We start from the raw sequence: 14,753 nt of genomic DNA on the forward strand, positions 1-14,753 counted from the left end.
GCAGGCAGTCCTTCAGATGAACTTGGCTGATTTGTTTTCAAGCATAGAGGGAGACAACTGGTTAAAAATATCCTGCAAGAGACTTAAGAAGGGGAGTAGGGGGAAAAAAAAGGGAAATGGGCTATCCACCAGAACCTGGGAACATGCCAGTTCAAATGGCTTTTTGCCGGCATCCTCACTTGTTGCTGGCATCCTTGGTCCTGCAGGAGATGTATCAGTCAAGAGCTGCTCGCCTGCGTGATACCTCTTCTTCAGCAGGACATAGCTGTCACTCTCAAACCAGCTACTTCCTTGGCATCCTCTTCTCCTTCAGAAATAACTGTCACTCAAAAGGCATTTTGTGTGATTGATGTCTGTGCCTGATTAGTCTTCAGGTGATACCATCACTTCTGCTGCAGTGACCATTCCTGTAGAAGGGAAAATCAACTGCTTTGTTGTCTGATCCCTTCCTTTCTCTTTATTCCTGATTTCAATCAGTATTGTGGGTACTGTTTGTCTCTGGTGCAAATGTAAAGGTGAATAGACAAGCTTTAAGTCAATGGACTTGAAGAGCTGTCAGTGGTTCGGTGCCTATGCAGACAGCCTGTATAAATTCTGATTAAAAGGATGCTGTTGTAATGCTAGAGCATTTGGTGTAGGAACTCATTACAATGACAATTTAAATAATGGCAAAAGAGGACATTGTTTTAGAGCAAAGGAAAAAAAGATGCTCCTCTGCTAACATCTGGAATAAATAATCTGTGAGCTGATGAGGGTTGGACAGATAGCAGAGAGAAACTCATTGGCAATGCTGATCTGGTGTCATGCGGCAGGGTAAGGACACTGATAGTGAAAGAAGGAAGCTGTGAGAAAAGACAAAGGAAGTAAGGAATCCATGAGCTGAGGGGAGAACAGTCTGTGTTTCTGCTGTAAAAGGCAATTGTCATTTGGATTTTGGAATCCTAATAATACATTTTGTGCCTAAAAGTATGATTGTCATGCCAGTCTTTGCACCTCATTGGAGGGAAATGTGAGGATTACTGTGTTGCTTGTTAAAAAGACAGGCAAGACAAAGTGCAAAGAAGATTAAGTACCTTTCCCAAGGATCCACAGCAAATTATTGCAGAGCTGAGAGCAGAACTGGGCATTGAACAATATGCTGTGAACTCATCGAGCCGTGTTTTCTCTCTACTGGGGAATCAGTGGCCAGGTGAGGAAGAGGGAACAAAGTGTTTGCTTTTTTTTTCCAGTTATGTTGAGTTGAGACTTTTGGAGAAAATGTGAGCATTGCTAATAGTCAGGCTAGTGGGAGAAGGTGTAGAATACCATTTTACAGCCATTATACTGCAGGATGCAACCTATCTGGATTGGTTGTTTTGCACTGAGTTTGCACAGACAAGAATTTCAGCACAGGGCAACCTTGTCTGTAAAATATGCGGATGATGGTTATGCTGGGAGAAGCTGCACTTATAAATGCAAAAAGGAACATGCCCCACCTCCTACCGCACCATGCTAGAGGATCCAGAGAGGTGTGAGCCAAGAGAAACAAATGAGTTTCAGCTTTGAAAAATGCAAGCCCAGTCATCTAGGGACATATAAGCTCAAAATACAAATACTCTTAGAGACGTATGAAGCAGCATAAATTTGAAATAGAGTGGGATGTGATACAAAGCAGCAGAGCCGTCAGGATTCTGCTGTGTGAGACAGCAGAAAACTCTTCCAAACTGAGGAAACTTTGGCTTTGTATGCAAAGCCATCAGTGATGCTGCTTAGCAAGATGGTAATTTATTTCTCTACAGCTCTGTTCCTGGGAGTATGGGAGTACTCTTGTTGTCTGTTTCCTGTATAAAACAGAAAAAGCAAAAAAAAAAAAAAAGAGCAAAAGAGCCAACCTTTCTGCAGAATTGCTCAAAATTAGAAGAGTGGGTGCCACTGAAACGAGACGTGTTGCTAGAACCAAGAGGATAATGTTTTCCTCTTTTTTTTTAATATTAAAGTTTGCATAGCTATCTGCATCACTGGAGTGACTAAATGCAACTGAGCAATCCCATGGAAGGCAATGAGGCCCTGCCTGTGCATAGAAGCATTGGAGAAGGAGGCTTGAAGGGGGAATATGCTGTGTGGTTGTAGTGGAGCCAGGCGAGGGACTTGAAGGCGGCCATGGAAAATGAGTTCAAATGTCTTAAACAAATGAGAGGGACAAAGAGGTCAGAATCAAGCTGCTCTGACTCCAGGGTACCAGAGCACGTCAACCTCTGAGGAGGGCAGAAGCTTTTATCCCCCCGCTCCTTGTGTGTGAAAGCCCCTGTGTCCCACAGATGCAAACCCAACTGCACTCCCAAGGGCATTGCAGGGTACAGCCCGAGGAAAGGGGGGTGCTCGCAGCAAGTGTGGGGACTGGTTTGAAAAAAAGACAAGTAACAAACAAAAGAGGGAAGAAAATCCAAATCCAGAACATTGCCAAAGCAAATTGCCTTCCTCCCAAAGAAAGGAATTGGCAAGAAAGCCCCAGCGGGCCTCATCTGTGGCGCTGAGACAGAGCTCCTTGCTGAGGAAGGTGGCAGCTCTCCTTCCACTCCCGGGCAGGGACAAGCTTTACCCAGAGCCTGGCAGATGGGAATGGCCTCCTGGCTGCCTCAGGGCAGCCTCTCAGCCTTATTGCTTCTCTCTTTTGAGGCAAAGAGCATGCTGCAGCATCCTTTGCTGTCTGCCCCCAGGCAAATCCTGCAGCCAGCTTCCTGGCTGCAGGTTCTTGTAAGGTCTGGCCGAGGTGCCATAACTCTCTGGGATATTCCTGCTTGCAGTTTGGCTCCTGCCAATGATCCTTGGTACAAGGGCAAGGTTACCCTTCCACATTACTGGGATTTAGTGTTCCTGCTCTGATGTGTAGCATAGCAGACTTGTATCAGTCCTACCATTGTCGTTATTACGGCAGCTCACAAAGATTGTCTTTTTCCTCCATGGGTCCCTGCAGTGTCCTGAACCGCACTCCTCCCAGCCTCATCCAGGAGATCATTCTGGTAGATGACTTCAGCTCAGATCGTAAGTATGGACCTGTTTCCCTTGCACTTGTTTCTTGCCTTCTGTTTTCCCTCTTTTTATTTTCCCTGTTCAGTCCCTCTCCCTCACAGAGATTCCCTCTTGTCTGTATGCAAGAGAAAAAGGGAGGAAGTTTTTCTGTGTTTAGTTTACGTCCATGCATGGCAGAGGCCAGAGCTTCTTCCTGTTTTTTTCTTTCCATTGGGTCTTCCCATCCTGTCAGCTTGGCAGTTTTGGCCAGGTTGCCAGAGATCTCTGTCTAGTTTCATTATGCGCCATTTTGTGAGCTGTTTAGCGCAGATGTGCACGTAGCTATGTATGTCGTGCATGAGCAGAGTGGGTAATACAAACGAAGAGAGAGCGAGAGGGTGCAGTGTATCCTACAGAAAATTGCTGCCTAGGGTCCTGCAGGCAGACTGGGGCGAGACTGTCTGCCTGCCTCCATGTATCTGGGATCCCAGGTGTCCCTGTGGGAGGCTGTGGAAGGGTTATTGCTTTGGGCAGCACCATACCTTCTCCTGCAGCTTGGCACAGGGATGGAGTGTCTTCTGCATGAGTCTCACCAGACCTGCAGACTGGAGGCTGTGGACTCTTTCCATCTGTACAGTTGCTTTTGCTCCTGGCTGTTGTGTAGTAGTGGTGAGGTGGTGAGGGCAGAAGACTTCTGGCTTCTCCCATGCTGTGTGCTAGATCCAAGGACAATCTAGTTGTGTGCCACTTATAATAATTGATAATTACTCCTTCACAACACTTTACAGAAAGCTGAGAATGCCCACCTTGGCATGCTGAGGTAAGGAAGCATTGCTGTTTTGATTTTGCAGCTAAATACTTATGTAGCTTTGGCTGAAAAAGTTTTTTAAAGGTGGATCCTGAGACTGTCCCTGCTCACTGCAGGAGGGTTGGACTAGATGACCTTTAAAGGTCCCTTCCAACACAAAGATTCTATGATTAGGGATTTAAGTTCTGAGGGCCTTAGAATGTGATTTGGATAAGGACTGAGCTGTGCCCAGCTGTTGGAGTTGGGTGTTTCTAAGTACTTCCAACAAACAATCTGAAGTGTCTTATATTCAGTACCTAAAAATTTAAATCTCAGTGGCCAAAGTGTTCCAGATTAACACTGATGGATTTCTGGATTTCCTTCACGGGGCTCAACCAGAAACTCCCATTTAGGCTCCTTGGTAAATAGAAAAATTTTTAAGAAGCTCCATCCCATGACAGCTCTCATTTTTTCACTGGCAGCTGGATATTTGTGGATAGAGCTACTCCCTTGAGGCACGTGCATGGAGGCACTTCAGCACGTTTGAGGTCTGATGCTTTGTGCTTTAATATCCGCCTCGTTTTCTCCAAAGATACAGAGAGTCTGTCAGCGCTGGCAAGTACAGTCAGAGCGATGTGCTCTCATACCTGAAGTTGTGACTTGGCTAGGATGAGAGTGTTGCCTTCCCTTGTAGCAGATGTCCAGCAAAATCTTGATACTCTGTAATTAAGAGCACCTGCAACTTCATTGCATGATGCAGCAGCTGCCAAAGTGCCCACACAAGAGCAGTGTTTCAGATTGCATGTGTCCTTGAGAATGGAAATGCTCGTGCAGGAACATGCCAAGAGATGCACTTTGGCTAATGGCCTCTGCGTTCTTCCCGGAACGCTCAGTCTGTGGGAGGATGACAGCGGAAAAGGGGGGGTGTGAGACACGAAAAGGAACAAGCAATAAACATGGAAACTGGGGGGAAATTGGTGGAGCGAGGGAAAAGAGCAATTTAGAAATTGTTATTCCTGTGACCTCTGCTAGGCCAGGAATGGAGAGAGGATAATGGAGAACTAAAGACCCAGTGCTCACTGGTACAGCTAGGCTGGAGCTGGTAGCTGTTCCTCTCTGTCACCTTCCCTGGGCAATGTGAACGAGGGGTGGCACGAGCTCCTGGCAAGCTGCCGGCGAAGCCCTCAGTTAGGCATCCTTGTGTTAATGTAATGGTGTCTCCAAGGAAGCGGGTCACATCCCTGTGGCCTTTATTAAATAAAACCACGTCGAAACTGCCCCAAGAACAAATGGTGGGAAATGCCCAGGTGAGCTGCTGAAGGCAAAGAGAGCAGATGAGATCACTTTATAAGACAGGACTCTCTTTTTTTACTTGGCAGTTCAGTGACTTGCGGCCCTGGCTCCCTGTGGTCCCTCTATTTCAGCAGTGCTCGGTGCCAGGTTGCCAGCGCATGGCCCGTTGCTCTCGTTGAACACTGAGCACGGGAAGGCGAAGGCCTGGCCCTTCAGACTGTCAGGAAACACAGGCTCAGCTGTCTGAGGAGGACAGCAAGCAAGCAGTGCTCATTTGTGTGCTCTTTAGACAACAGGATTAAGGCCATCAGGCTGATTAATGTGATGTTAAGTGAAAGCAGAATTTCCCCTCCCTTGGAGAAACAGGACAACAGTTAGTTGGAGCTCTCTGTTGAAGCCAAATAATTCATGCACGTATGCCGAATGTTTTTTTTTTTTTTGCCTTTCCTAAGCTGAGGACTGCCAGCTCCTTACCAAGATCCCAAAGGTCAAGTGTCTACGAAACACCCGGCGAGAAGGTGAGTGTGGAAAGCTTTGTAGGTACAAAGATTCTGCAAATTTTCCCACATGGTCCTATTTGCCTGCCAGCTGTTTACATGTTGTTTCTTATAGTTACAGTTTATTTCTTCAGTATAAGGATTTGGTATCCTCGTTTGGAGGCTCTGTGGAAGGAGAACCTGGCTTATCAACTCAAGCTTCAGGGCTCTCATTTCATACTTTAAATAATGAAAATTGGTGTCCAGGGCCTTGGCTAGAACAAGGACCACATTTTAAGATCTTTATGAATATAGATGCAGATGTAAGTCCTGTCCTTTTAACTCAGAGTGCAAGATAACAAGCCACCTAAGAGATGTGGGAAAAAGAGAAACAATCATATATCTGTCATAAAGAGATACAATTAAGGAAAGTTATTTCTCATATATCTCCTATGTGCATAAATGGTAACACTGACTTTTCCAGCTGCTCTTTAGTTTGACTCACATGGCTTATTTCTAAAGCTGTCAGTGCACAGCAGGCCTGCAGCGAGGATCTAGAAAGGGAAACGGGAATCACTGCTTGGTTCACAAAGAGCATCCCAGGTAGTGGGGTGGTCTGTAAGAAAGTAAGGAGGCATCTAAGAGCCAGATTTATATCTCTGACCACAGGGCAGAATAAAGGACAAATGGGAATAAAGCCAATAAGCCCTAAGAAAGATGACAAGCAGAGAGTAGGGCTTGGTCCTGTGGAAATGGTGAGAGAGGCAGCAGGGAGCTCTAATGGGAGAGACGCTGAGTAGGCAGCAGCAGGGTACCGTGGGGAGGGCTGGAAGGGAAAGGAGATGTCATCGCAGCAGGAACCAGCTGAAAGCTCAGTGGCATGGGCAGAAGTGACAGGCAAGGTCATTCTTTGTGTGCTGGGAGGGCTCCCCAGGGTGTTCCCCAGGGGATAGTGTCCCCCAGGGGATGCCCTGCGAAAGCTGCTCACTGCTCCTGATGGAGGTGTGATACAGAAGAACCACCTGCTCTTCCCCTCTAATGGCCACACTATTTTTTCTGAAGGAGGCTCAGCTGTTTTCCTTCCTAACCTTCCTGATCCTCTGCTGTCCTTTTCTCATTGTAGGGCTGATTCGCTCTCGGGTGCGAGGAGCTGAAGTGGCTACCGCTGACATCCTCACCTTCTTGGACAGTCACTGTGAAGTCAACAGCGAATGGCTGCAGCCAATGCTTCAGAGGGTAAAAGAGGTGAGCACCATGTCCCCCTCTGGCATGCATGGAGCTGGCCTGTCTTCTGCTGGTGGATCTTCTGCCCTCACATGCCATCAGCAGTACTGGTGAGGACAAAGCCTGTCCAGGTACTCATCTTCTCAGGCAGGCTGTTACAGAGCTAGATGGGCAAGAGATCCCTGATGGGCTTCTACATTCTCCTGCCAGTGTGGCAGGGGAGGAGGTGCTGAGTGATGGGATGCAATGGTGAACACTTGAACCACCAACTTGTACCTCATGTTTCCTGCAGGTGCTGTGCGTCCTAGTCCTGTCCACCTGTACATCGGATAGCCACTTTGGCAGCCCACACTGTGCAACTTTTCCATGGTTGCCATCTCCCTTCTTGATGCTGGACTCTCCCCGCTGCCTTGTCACTGCCAAAATTTTCCTTCCATTAATGCTCCAGCTGAGCTGCCAACACATGCCACCTGCATGCAGATGGCTTCCTAGCACAGAGGAGCTGCCTGTGAATGTAAGGATGTCCCTTTGCTGGTTCACTTGGCAAAGGATTGACATGAGGCTGGAAGAGAGAAAGTGAGACAGGAATATTAGCACCTGTCACCCTGACTGCATTGTAGGGCTGGAGGGGGAGACATACAGCTCTGCTGTAAGAGCAAACTGGGGAGAGGTGATGGGAGAAATCACAGCCACACTTGTAACTGGCTGGGATTGAACCCCTCCTCTGAAAGGAGGATCCCATGGAGTAATGGGCCCCAGGAGAAGGGGCGGAGGGTCTAATGCTGCCTTGTATTTATGTCTGGTTGGCTTAATATGAAGGAGAGGAAGAAGGTGAAACTTCAGGATTGATGACTTAAAAGCTGCTGCTTTTTATTTCTGCTCAATAAATCCTCCATCTCAGAAGCCCATAAGTGTTTACTTTACTACTGCTCTTTAAGTCAAGCTGCAGCAGCAGCAGCATAGGAGTCCTTAAGCAGAAAGGACCTCACTAGTTTCTTCAGGGAAGGATCTAAGTTGCAAAAGCTTGTGTGCTGACTCCAGTATTATTTAGTGAGCAGATTTCATATCAGTCTATTTCTGACCTACTTCCTACATTTCTGATGCGCATCGTAGTTCAGATTTCAGTCTTGCCGTATCCAGTCTTAGCATTGACACTGGTTGGAGCAGTGGCTGGAGCACCAGACTACCAGGTGGGTGCTGGGTGGCTCAGAGCAAGACATACTCTTGCTGTGCAGCCATCGCAGCATGGAGGGGAATAAACATGAATGATAGCTCTCACCTAGGGTGTGCCACCCTTGCCAAGTGCACTACAGCAGGAGGAACTATTGCAAGGCACAAATTGAAGGTTTGATAGGAAAGGCAGGGAGGCCGGCAGCTGTCCGATAACAGGATGCTGTTTCTGGCATTGCCAGCTCTCTGTTTCATCATATATTTCGGCTATTACAAGAGTGTCTTTAATGGCCAGTCTCATGATGTTGAAAAATTGTTATAATCTCAATCTCTACTTAATAAAAGGATTGCAGAGAAAAACTGTAAATATCTATATCCCTTAATGCCAGTAAAGTATCCCCAATGTCTTAATATTATATTATGTTTTTTTCAGTTTGCACTGTGATTCTTAAGTGTTGGGTCTTCATTCATAGTACTTGTTAGGAAGATGCTTTATTAGGGGGTTGATTATTTCTAGGCTGATGATAATGAGCTAATTCAAGGATGGCTGAGCAGAAGGTATGCTGTCAGTAGATATCAAAACCAAGCACGTAACCTTTGGGACAGTGATTCATGTCCTGTGATGGGCAGGAAATAAAGAGCTGTTTCTTAGCAGCATGGGTGTTGGGGTCCCAGGCTCCATTTCCCATGTCCATGGTGTGCAGTTGGCTAATACCCACTGTCTCCACGTTTGGATGTAGTGGCCACGGATCGCTTGCTCAGCTACCAGAACTGCACTGGAGCAGCCAGACAAAGATTTACATGTGCAGCTTTGTGTTTTCTGATCTCTAGCAGCCTTGACAGACCTTCAAGAAAAACCTGACTCCTTTTTTTTTCCCTTTCTCTCTCTCCTGCAGGATTATACGCGAGTGGTGAGTCCAATCATTGATGTTATCAGCCTGGATAATTTTGCCTACCTGGCAGCATCAGCAGATCTGAGGGGAGGTAGGTATAATGAATGGCTTGTGTAAGTTAGGCCCGAGGGATGGTGCATGAAAAATAATTTATGTTCTCTTCATCTTTCCAAGAAAACAGAGTGATGATCTTTCCTGATGGGTTCTCTGTCCTCTTTTTCCTGCAACTTGCAAAGTCATATCTTTGCAGAGTTAAAACAAAACCCAGTTAATGTTTTCCTCTTGAGCTTGCATCACTGTCACAACATTTTGCAATTTCAGGGCTTACTTAACTGATTAAACATATCACCATACCCTCCCTACACTACCTGTACAGTGGAGCCTGACAGGCACTTCCAGTTGCTGCTCCTATCTGCCAGGCTATCTCATGGCATCTTCTGAAAAGCATTTTCACATCTCTCTTGGCAGCTGAACCTCCTTGCAGCTCTTCTCATGGTCACCGACAGTGCCTGGTGCTCTTCTCTCTCTTCTGTGGCTGGGGTTCACCACCACACTGCTTGCCTGCCAAAGGCTACTCGTTCTGTGGCTACCCTTAACAATGGTATAATGTTAGTGACTGTGCTGTGCTCAACTATCCACCACAGGCCAACTATAAATAAGTGGTAGTCTTGAAAGAGGTGATGGTTACAGTGTTCTGCAGGCCTTTGTTTCCAGAATATATCACATCCCACAAAGTCCTTCGATTAAAGCCTCATGACTTTGGCAGACAGGGAAGCGTAAGACAGAACGGCCAAAATGCAATTACATCTCACACTGAGAGCACTGCTCTGAAGATATGGAGTGGAACTGAGCAGAGATCTGTAGTGCTAAGGGGTAAGGATTCCAAGACAGAAGTTGGTGGCTTCTTAGCTATGTTGGGATAGACTCTTGCCATTGTGGGTAGACCAGAAGGGAGGTCAGGGAAGGAACATAGGGATAACCTGTGATATAAAGGTGGAGACTATCACTGAAGCTAATAGAAAAACAATAACAAAACCTATTTGATGTGTTTTTTTTCCTTCTCAGGGTTTGACTGGAGCCTTCACTTTAAGTGGGAGCAGATTCCTATAGAGCAGAAGATGTCCAGAACAGACCCAACTCAATCTATAAGGTAGCTGTCTCTGACAAACCATGTACAGTCCTCCAGATGACTTTACTAAGCCTTCACCTATATGGGAAGGAGTGCACAGGGACTGCCTTGCTGAGGACGAAGTGCCACAGTGTTCACTTGATGATGACAAACTCTTCCTGCTATTTCCTGAATGCATTGAAGTCTATACCCTAATTCTGAGAATATTGTAAAAATAGCAATTATATGCTATAATAGGCTTGTAGGCATGCCACTGCTACAAGCCACCTCTTCTCCTATATGTTTGTTTTTGTGGTCTCACTCAGCATTCTGAATGCCTTCAGAAACCCTTCTGGGTTTTTTTAATTACCTCCATCTTCCAGATGAAGAATTAAGGAATGAAGCAGCTAAACAGTCACCTAGGAAGTGTAAAGCAGACCTGGGAAATGGGTCTTGCCTAATAATTTGGGTATGGAATTATCCTCCCCTCCCTAAATATGTGTGTCCGTGGACAAAAGAGGTTCTGTTGGCTGGAACAAGTTATTGCCAGCCTTGCTGCTGTGTACATGGCTCTGAGGAATGTAGAGTGTGACAAATCCTGATATAAAAAGTCACAGTGCTTGTCTGTATAGGCAGACAGCTCCCTGTTTGCAACATAAAAGTATCTTTCAACTCTTCTGTGTAATTTGTGAGCTTCTGCTTTGTACTCCAGAAGCAAGCAGCGTACTATAACAGCAGAGCAGTACATTCAGCAAAGTCTCTCACACTGTATCTACTTGGTGAACACAGTCATCAGACAGTGCCCCTGTCATTCCTTCACACTGTGCATATTTGTATAAATGCAAAGGCACAGAATTACTCATGTAGTGCTTGCAGGACCATCTGACAAAGGCAGGAGGATGATATAATGAGACGGATCTCAGAAGCCTGCTGCAGGTTCATGTCCCAGCTCTACTATTTTTCTCTTTTAAATGAGATATGATTTGTCAGGCCTGGACAAATTGTCCCCCGTCTAAAATGAAGCTGGTGGTGCTACATATTGTCCTGGTTTTGGCTGGGATAGAGTTAATTCTCTTCCTCATAGCTGGTATAGTGCTTTGCATTTGTGTTGGATTTGGGATGAAAATAATGTTGATAACACACTGATGTTTTTAGTTGTTGCTAAGCAGTCAAGGACTGCTTCTCATACTCTGGCTTGCCAGCAAGAAGGCTGGGGGTGCACAAGAAATTGGGAGGGGACACAGCCAGGACAGCTGACCCAAACTGGCCAAAGGGCTATTCCATACTGTACGACATCATGCCTAGTATATAAACTAGGGGGGAATTGGCCGGGGAGACGCTCCTGCTTGGGAACTAACTGGGCATTGGTCAGCAGGTAGTAAGCAATTGTGCTGTGTATCACTTGTTTTTTATATTCTTTTATCATTAGTATTATCATTATTATTATTCTTTTTTTTTTCCTGTCCTATGAAACTGTCTTTATCTCAACCCACGACTTCTACTTTTTTTTCTGATTCTCCTCCCCATCCTGCAGGGGGGTGAGCAAATGGCTGTGTATTACACTTGTGATTATTTCATGTGGGCTTGTGTTTTCTTTTCCAGAACCCCTGTCATAGCAGGAGGCATCTTTGTGATCAACAAGTCCTGGTTTAACCACCTGGGAAAATATGATACTCAAATGGACATCTGGGGAGGAGAAAATTTTGGTAAGTTTAGGGTGTTTCAGTGGAATGACACACTAACGCAGTACTACTTCTAAGTCTTCATCACCTACCAGAACACTCCTTTTGAGAGATCTGATCTGCATGTCATGTAAGGCTGGGGACATGGTCAGGTAATCCCCATGTCAGTCAGAATTGTATCGCTGTCAGCTTTGTGCAAAGTAAATGGAGGCTTTTTGCAATCAGGGCTGTCACTCTCTTACAGGCATATGCACTATTATACAGGTGCTTCCACGGTACAAGTAAGAAAGAGGAACCTCCTGATATTTAAATGGTTGCTTGTTTTTGAAGAATATTCCTCCAGCCCTTCACGTGAGAGTCTGTGTTGCCCCAGCTCTGAAGTGGACAGTCACTCCTATGCTCTTTTCTCATACCTGTTCCTTTTTCCCAGATAAGTCTGAGTTGCTCTCCCAGCTTGATAGATCAGAAGGGTGTTTTTCCTAATAAAACAAGCCTCTTTGTAAGCAGAATTTGGGTACAAATAGATTCAGAATGCAAACATTTAGAAGCAGACTAGGGTGTCACAAACATCTGAGGAATTCGGAGGCCCAGGATAGTGTGTCCACTCAAGTGCTGTTATCTTATAGGGCATGGTGCTGAAACCCATCTCCTTACACTTCATGGTGGCACAGATATTCCAGGCATCTCTCTTTGCCCCCTGTGAAGAGATTCTGCAGTGTCACCAGGTGTTAGGGACAAAAGGAAGAAGAGTATTGAAAAAGAGGTTCACAGAGACCTCAAGTATGCGGGGCATTCATTTAGAAATGATGCAGGTGCAGCTGAAGAGTTAAAAGCCTTACTCTGTTCTGCAGTCAACTTAAACAGACTTTTCTGTAGCTGCCAAAAAATTATTCTGTTTCTACAGTTTCCATAAATGTCACAGATTTGTAAATAAATCCCTTTTAAGAATAATTTACATGGTGTTTTCTAGCACCTAGAGGACCAATTAGAAAGAAAGAAATAGGAAAAGAAAACCTTTGTTTCTCTGAACACAGCTGGGAGAGCTGCGTCCTTCCGAAATGCTCTCTGAAACCAGAAATAATATTTTTGTCTGGTGAGAGGATATCAAGGTACCACTTTTTTAAAACAAAGTCTCTAATGAGTGCTTGTGTTCTCTGTTTTCCAAGGTCTTGCTTCAGTTTTATGATATTCATGATATTAGAAAGAGATATTAAATGGAGCTTGCATTGGGATCTCAGCAGTGCTAGTAGCATCAGCTAAGCACTGTAGGCAGAAGTGACAGGCAGCCTTTAGCCAGGCATGAAGATCCCCTCTCCCGTGTCCCTCAGACTCCTCTGCATAGACAAACTCAACTCCTTGCTGTCACTAGCCCTGCTCTAGCTGCAGAGCCAGCCACTTGGCCATCTGGCCAGCCTCTGAGCCGCAACTGTGTAAAAGCTGTAAACTCCAAAGATGGAGAAAGAATATTTCTTTAGGCTTTCAGTTGTCTGCTTCTGCCCACCTGGGAGTCCAGGGGTGTTGTTTGGTGCGTATGTCAGTAGCTCAATGCTAAGCAGAGCTCTCTGCCATAAGTGGCAGTAAATTACCTGCACACCCACAGCCCTTCTTGCATGTAGAGCTGATCAAAACTTCCACAGAATTGCTTCATTCTCCTTCAAATTCCTCTTGTAAAGCCTGGCAATGGCTGGGCCAGGCTGTGTGGGACTGGGCCAGGTGTACAGGGCTTGCCAGTTTTGCCTTGTTGTGTGGTTTCCCTGTAAATTCATTGTCTCCCATCACTTGTCTCGTATTCTGTGCCTCCACTCTTCGCTTAAGAGGGCAAAGGTAAGTGCACAATGCTGTGTTTGATGGGGCCTGTCCCTGAGCCGCATTGCCATACCACTACTGTGATGATGGCAGTGGGAAGCTATTTTAAAAGCAAAACAGATTAGTTTTGGTTTTTAAAGCTAACTTTTGTTCAGCTCTTCAGCATAATGTGAGTCAACAAATCAAACCAGTGCCTTCTACATCGAGCCTGTTGCTGTTGCATGGCAGAGGGGTAGAAACCAACCTGTACTTGACAACAAAAAGTATTAATTTTCCTTGAAGTATTCAGAATAGTTAATTTACTCTCTTAAAAACAGTTTTCCATACTTAATTGAAAATTAGATTTTGTGGTCAAGGAAAAAAGTTGATAATGTTCTGAAACACTATTTTTACTACAAATCACAATTTTGAATGGAAAGGAACTGTTTGGATAAGGTCACCATTTGCAGGTGAGGTGGGAGAGTGATTCTGACTAATCTGAGTGGGTGAAATGGGCCATTCCCTGCTCATGAAGGCCATTTTTAATAAACGTCATCTTTGAAACTTTTTTCCTCTGAGGAAACAGGATAAAAGGGTATATGGGAAGGGCACAGAGCCAGACAAGCTCTACACACAGAGCAAGTACACAGAAATGATCAGGCAGCAATTACCAGCTGCCTAAATATCCTTCCAGCTGGATGTGAGCTGCGATGGGGAAAAGCCACAGTGATTAAGTCATTTAAAACATGTATGGACTAGGTCATGTCCTGGAAAATAATACAGCAAAAAGTTCTCCTATGCTTTCCATCAGAGGATGGATGAAAGTCCTTAATAAGCTATGTTTGATCTCCATTTTCTCTTCTGTGCTCAAGCTCTGTGTTCTTTCGCCCCCTTTTTGAAGAATTCTGTCATTTACAAACCTGGACATGCAGTCTGTCTGTGTGTCTAAGGTATCAATATGGGATGAGGAATCCTCTCTCGGGAAATGGACATCACTTTAAGTCACACATGCTAGATCGAGAGTTTTGTTTTTGTTATAGGCCGGAGTGAGTCAGAACCTTATTTCAGGAGAGCATATGCCAGCTGGACACACCACCAGACAGAAACTTATGTTTTGGCCTTTTTTTTTCCTTTTTAAAGCCCTTCCTCTCTTCGAAGCTGGAACTCCCTGTTGAAAAGAGACTGAAATAAGCTCTAGGAAGGAGCCAGGGAGAGACGAGAGCTACTAAGAAATGCCACAAAATACAGTCTAATAAAATGTTTCTTTACTTAGAAGCTAGATTAAATACACACTCTACACCAAAACACACTGTTTAAACAACCTTTCCCAGGAGCTAGAGAGGGAAG

General features: G+C 45.3%; 1 protein-coding gene across 1 annotated transcript in view; it reads left to right on the top strand.

The window, feature by feature from the left end:
- GALNT16 (polypeptide N-acetylgalactosaminyltransferase 16) overlaps window positions 1-14,753 on the top strand; it is a gene marked incomplete at both ends in the record, with an annotated part of 78,185 nt that overhangs the window by 46,412 nt on the left and 17,020 nt on the right. Inside the window, 6 exons of the mRNA XM_081999833.1 lie at window positions 2,954-3,021; window positions 5,521-5,586; window positions 6,668-6,789; window positions 8,835-8,922; window positions 9,897-9,981; window positions 11,542-11,645. Of these exons, the coding sequence (XP_081855959.1) occupies window positions 2,954-3,021; window positions 5,521-5,586; window positions 6,668-6,789; window positions 8,835-8,922; window positions 9,897-9,981; window positions 11,542-11,645 (533 nt within the window). The remainder of the gene's footprint in view (window positions 1-2,953; window positions 3,022-5,520; window positions 5,587-6,667; window positions 6,790-8,834; window positions 8,923-9,896; window positions 9,982-11,541; window positions 11,646-14,753) is intronic.

The sequence above is a fragment of the Phaethon aethereus genome, assembly GCF_964289735.1.
Source record: "Phaethon aethereus genome assembly, chromosome: 5".
In the NCBI taxonomy this organism is placed as follows: Eukaryota; Metazoa; Chordata; class Aves; order Phaethontiformes; family Phaethontidae; genus Phaethon; species Phaethon aethereus.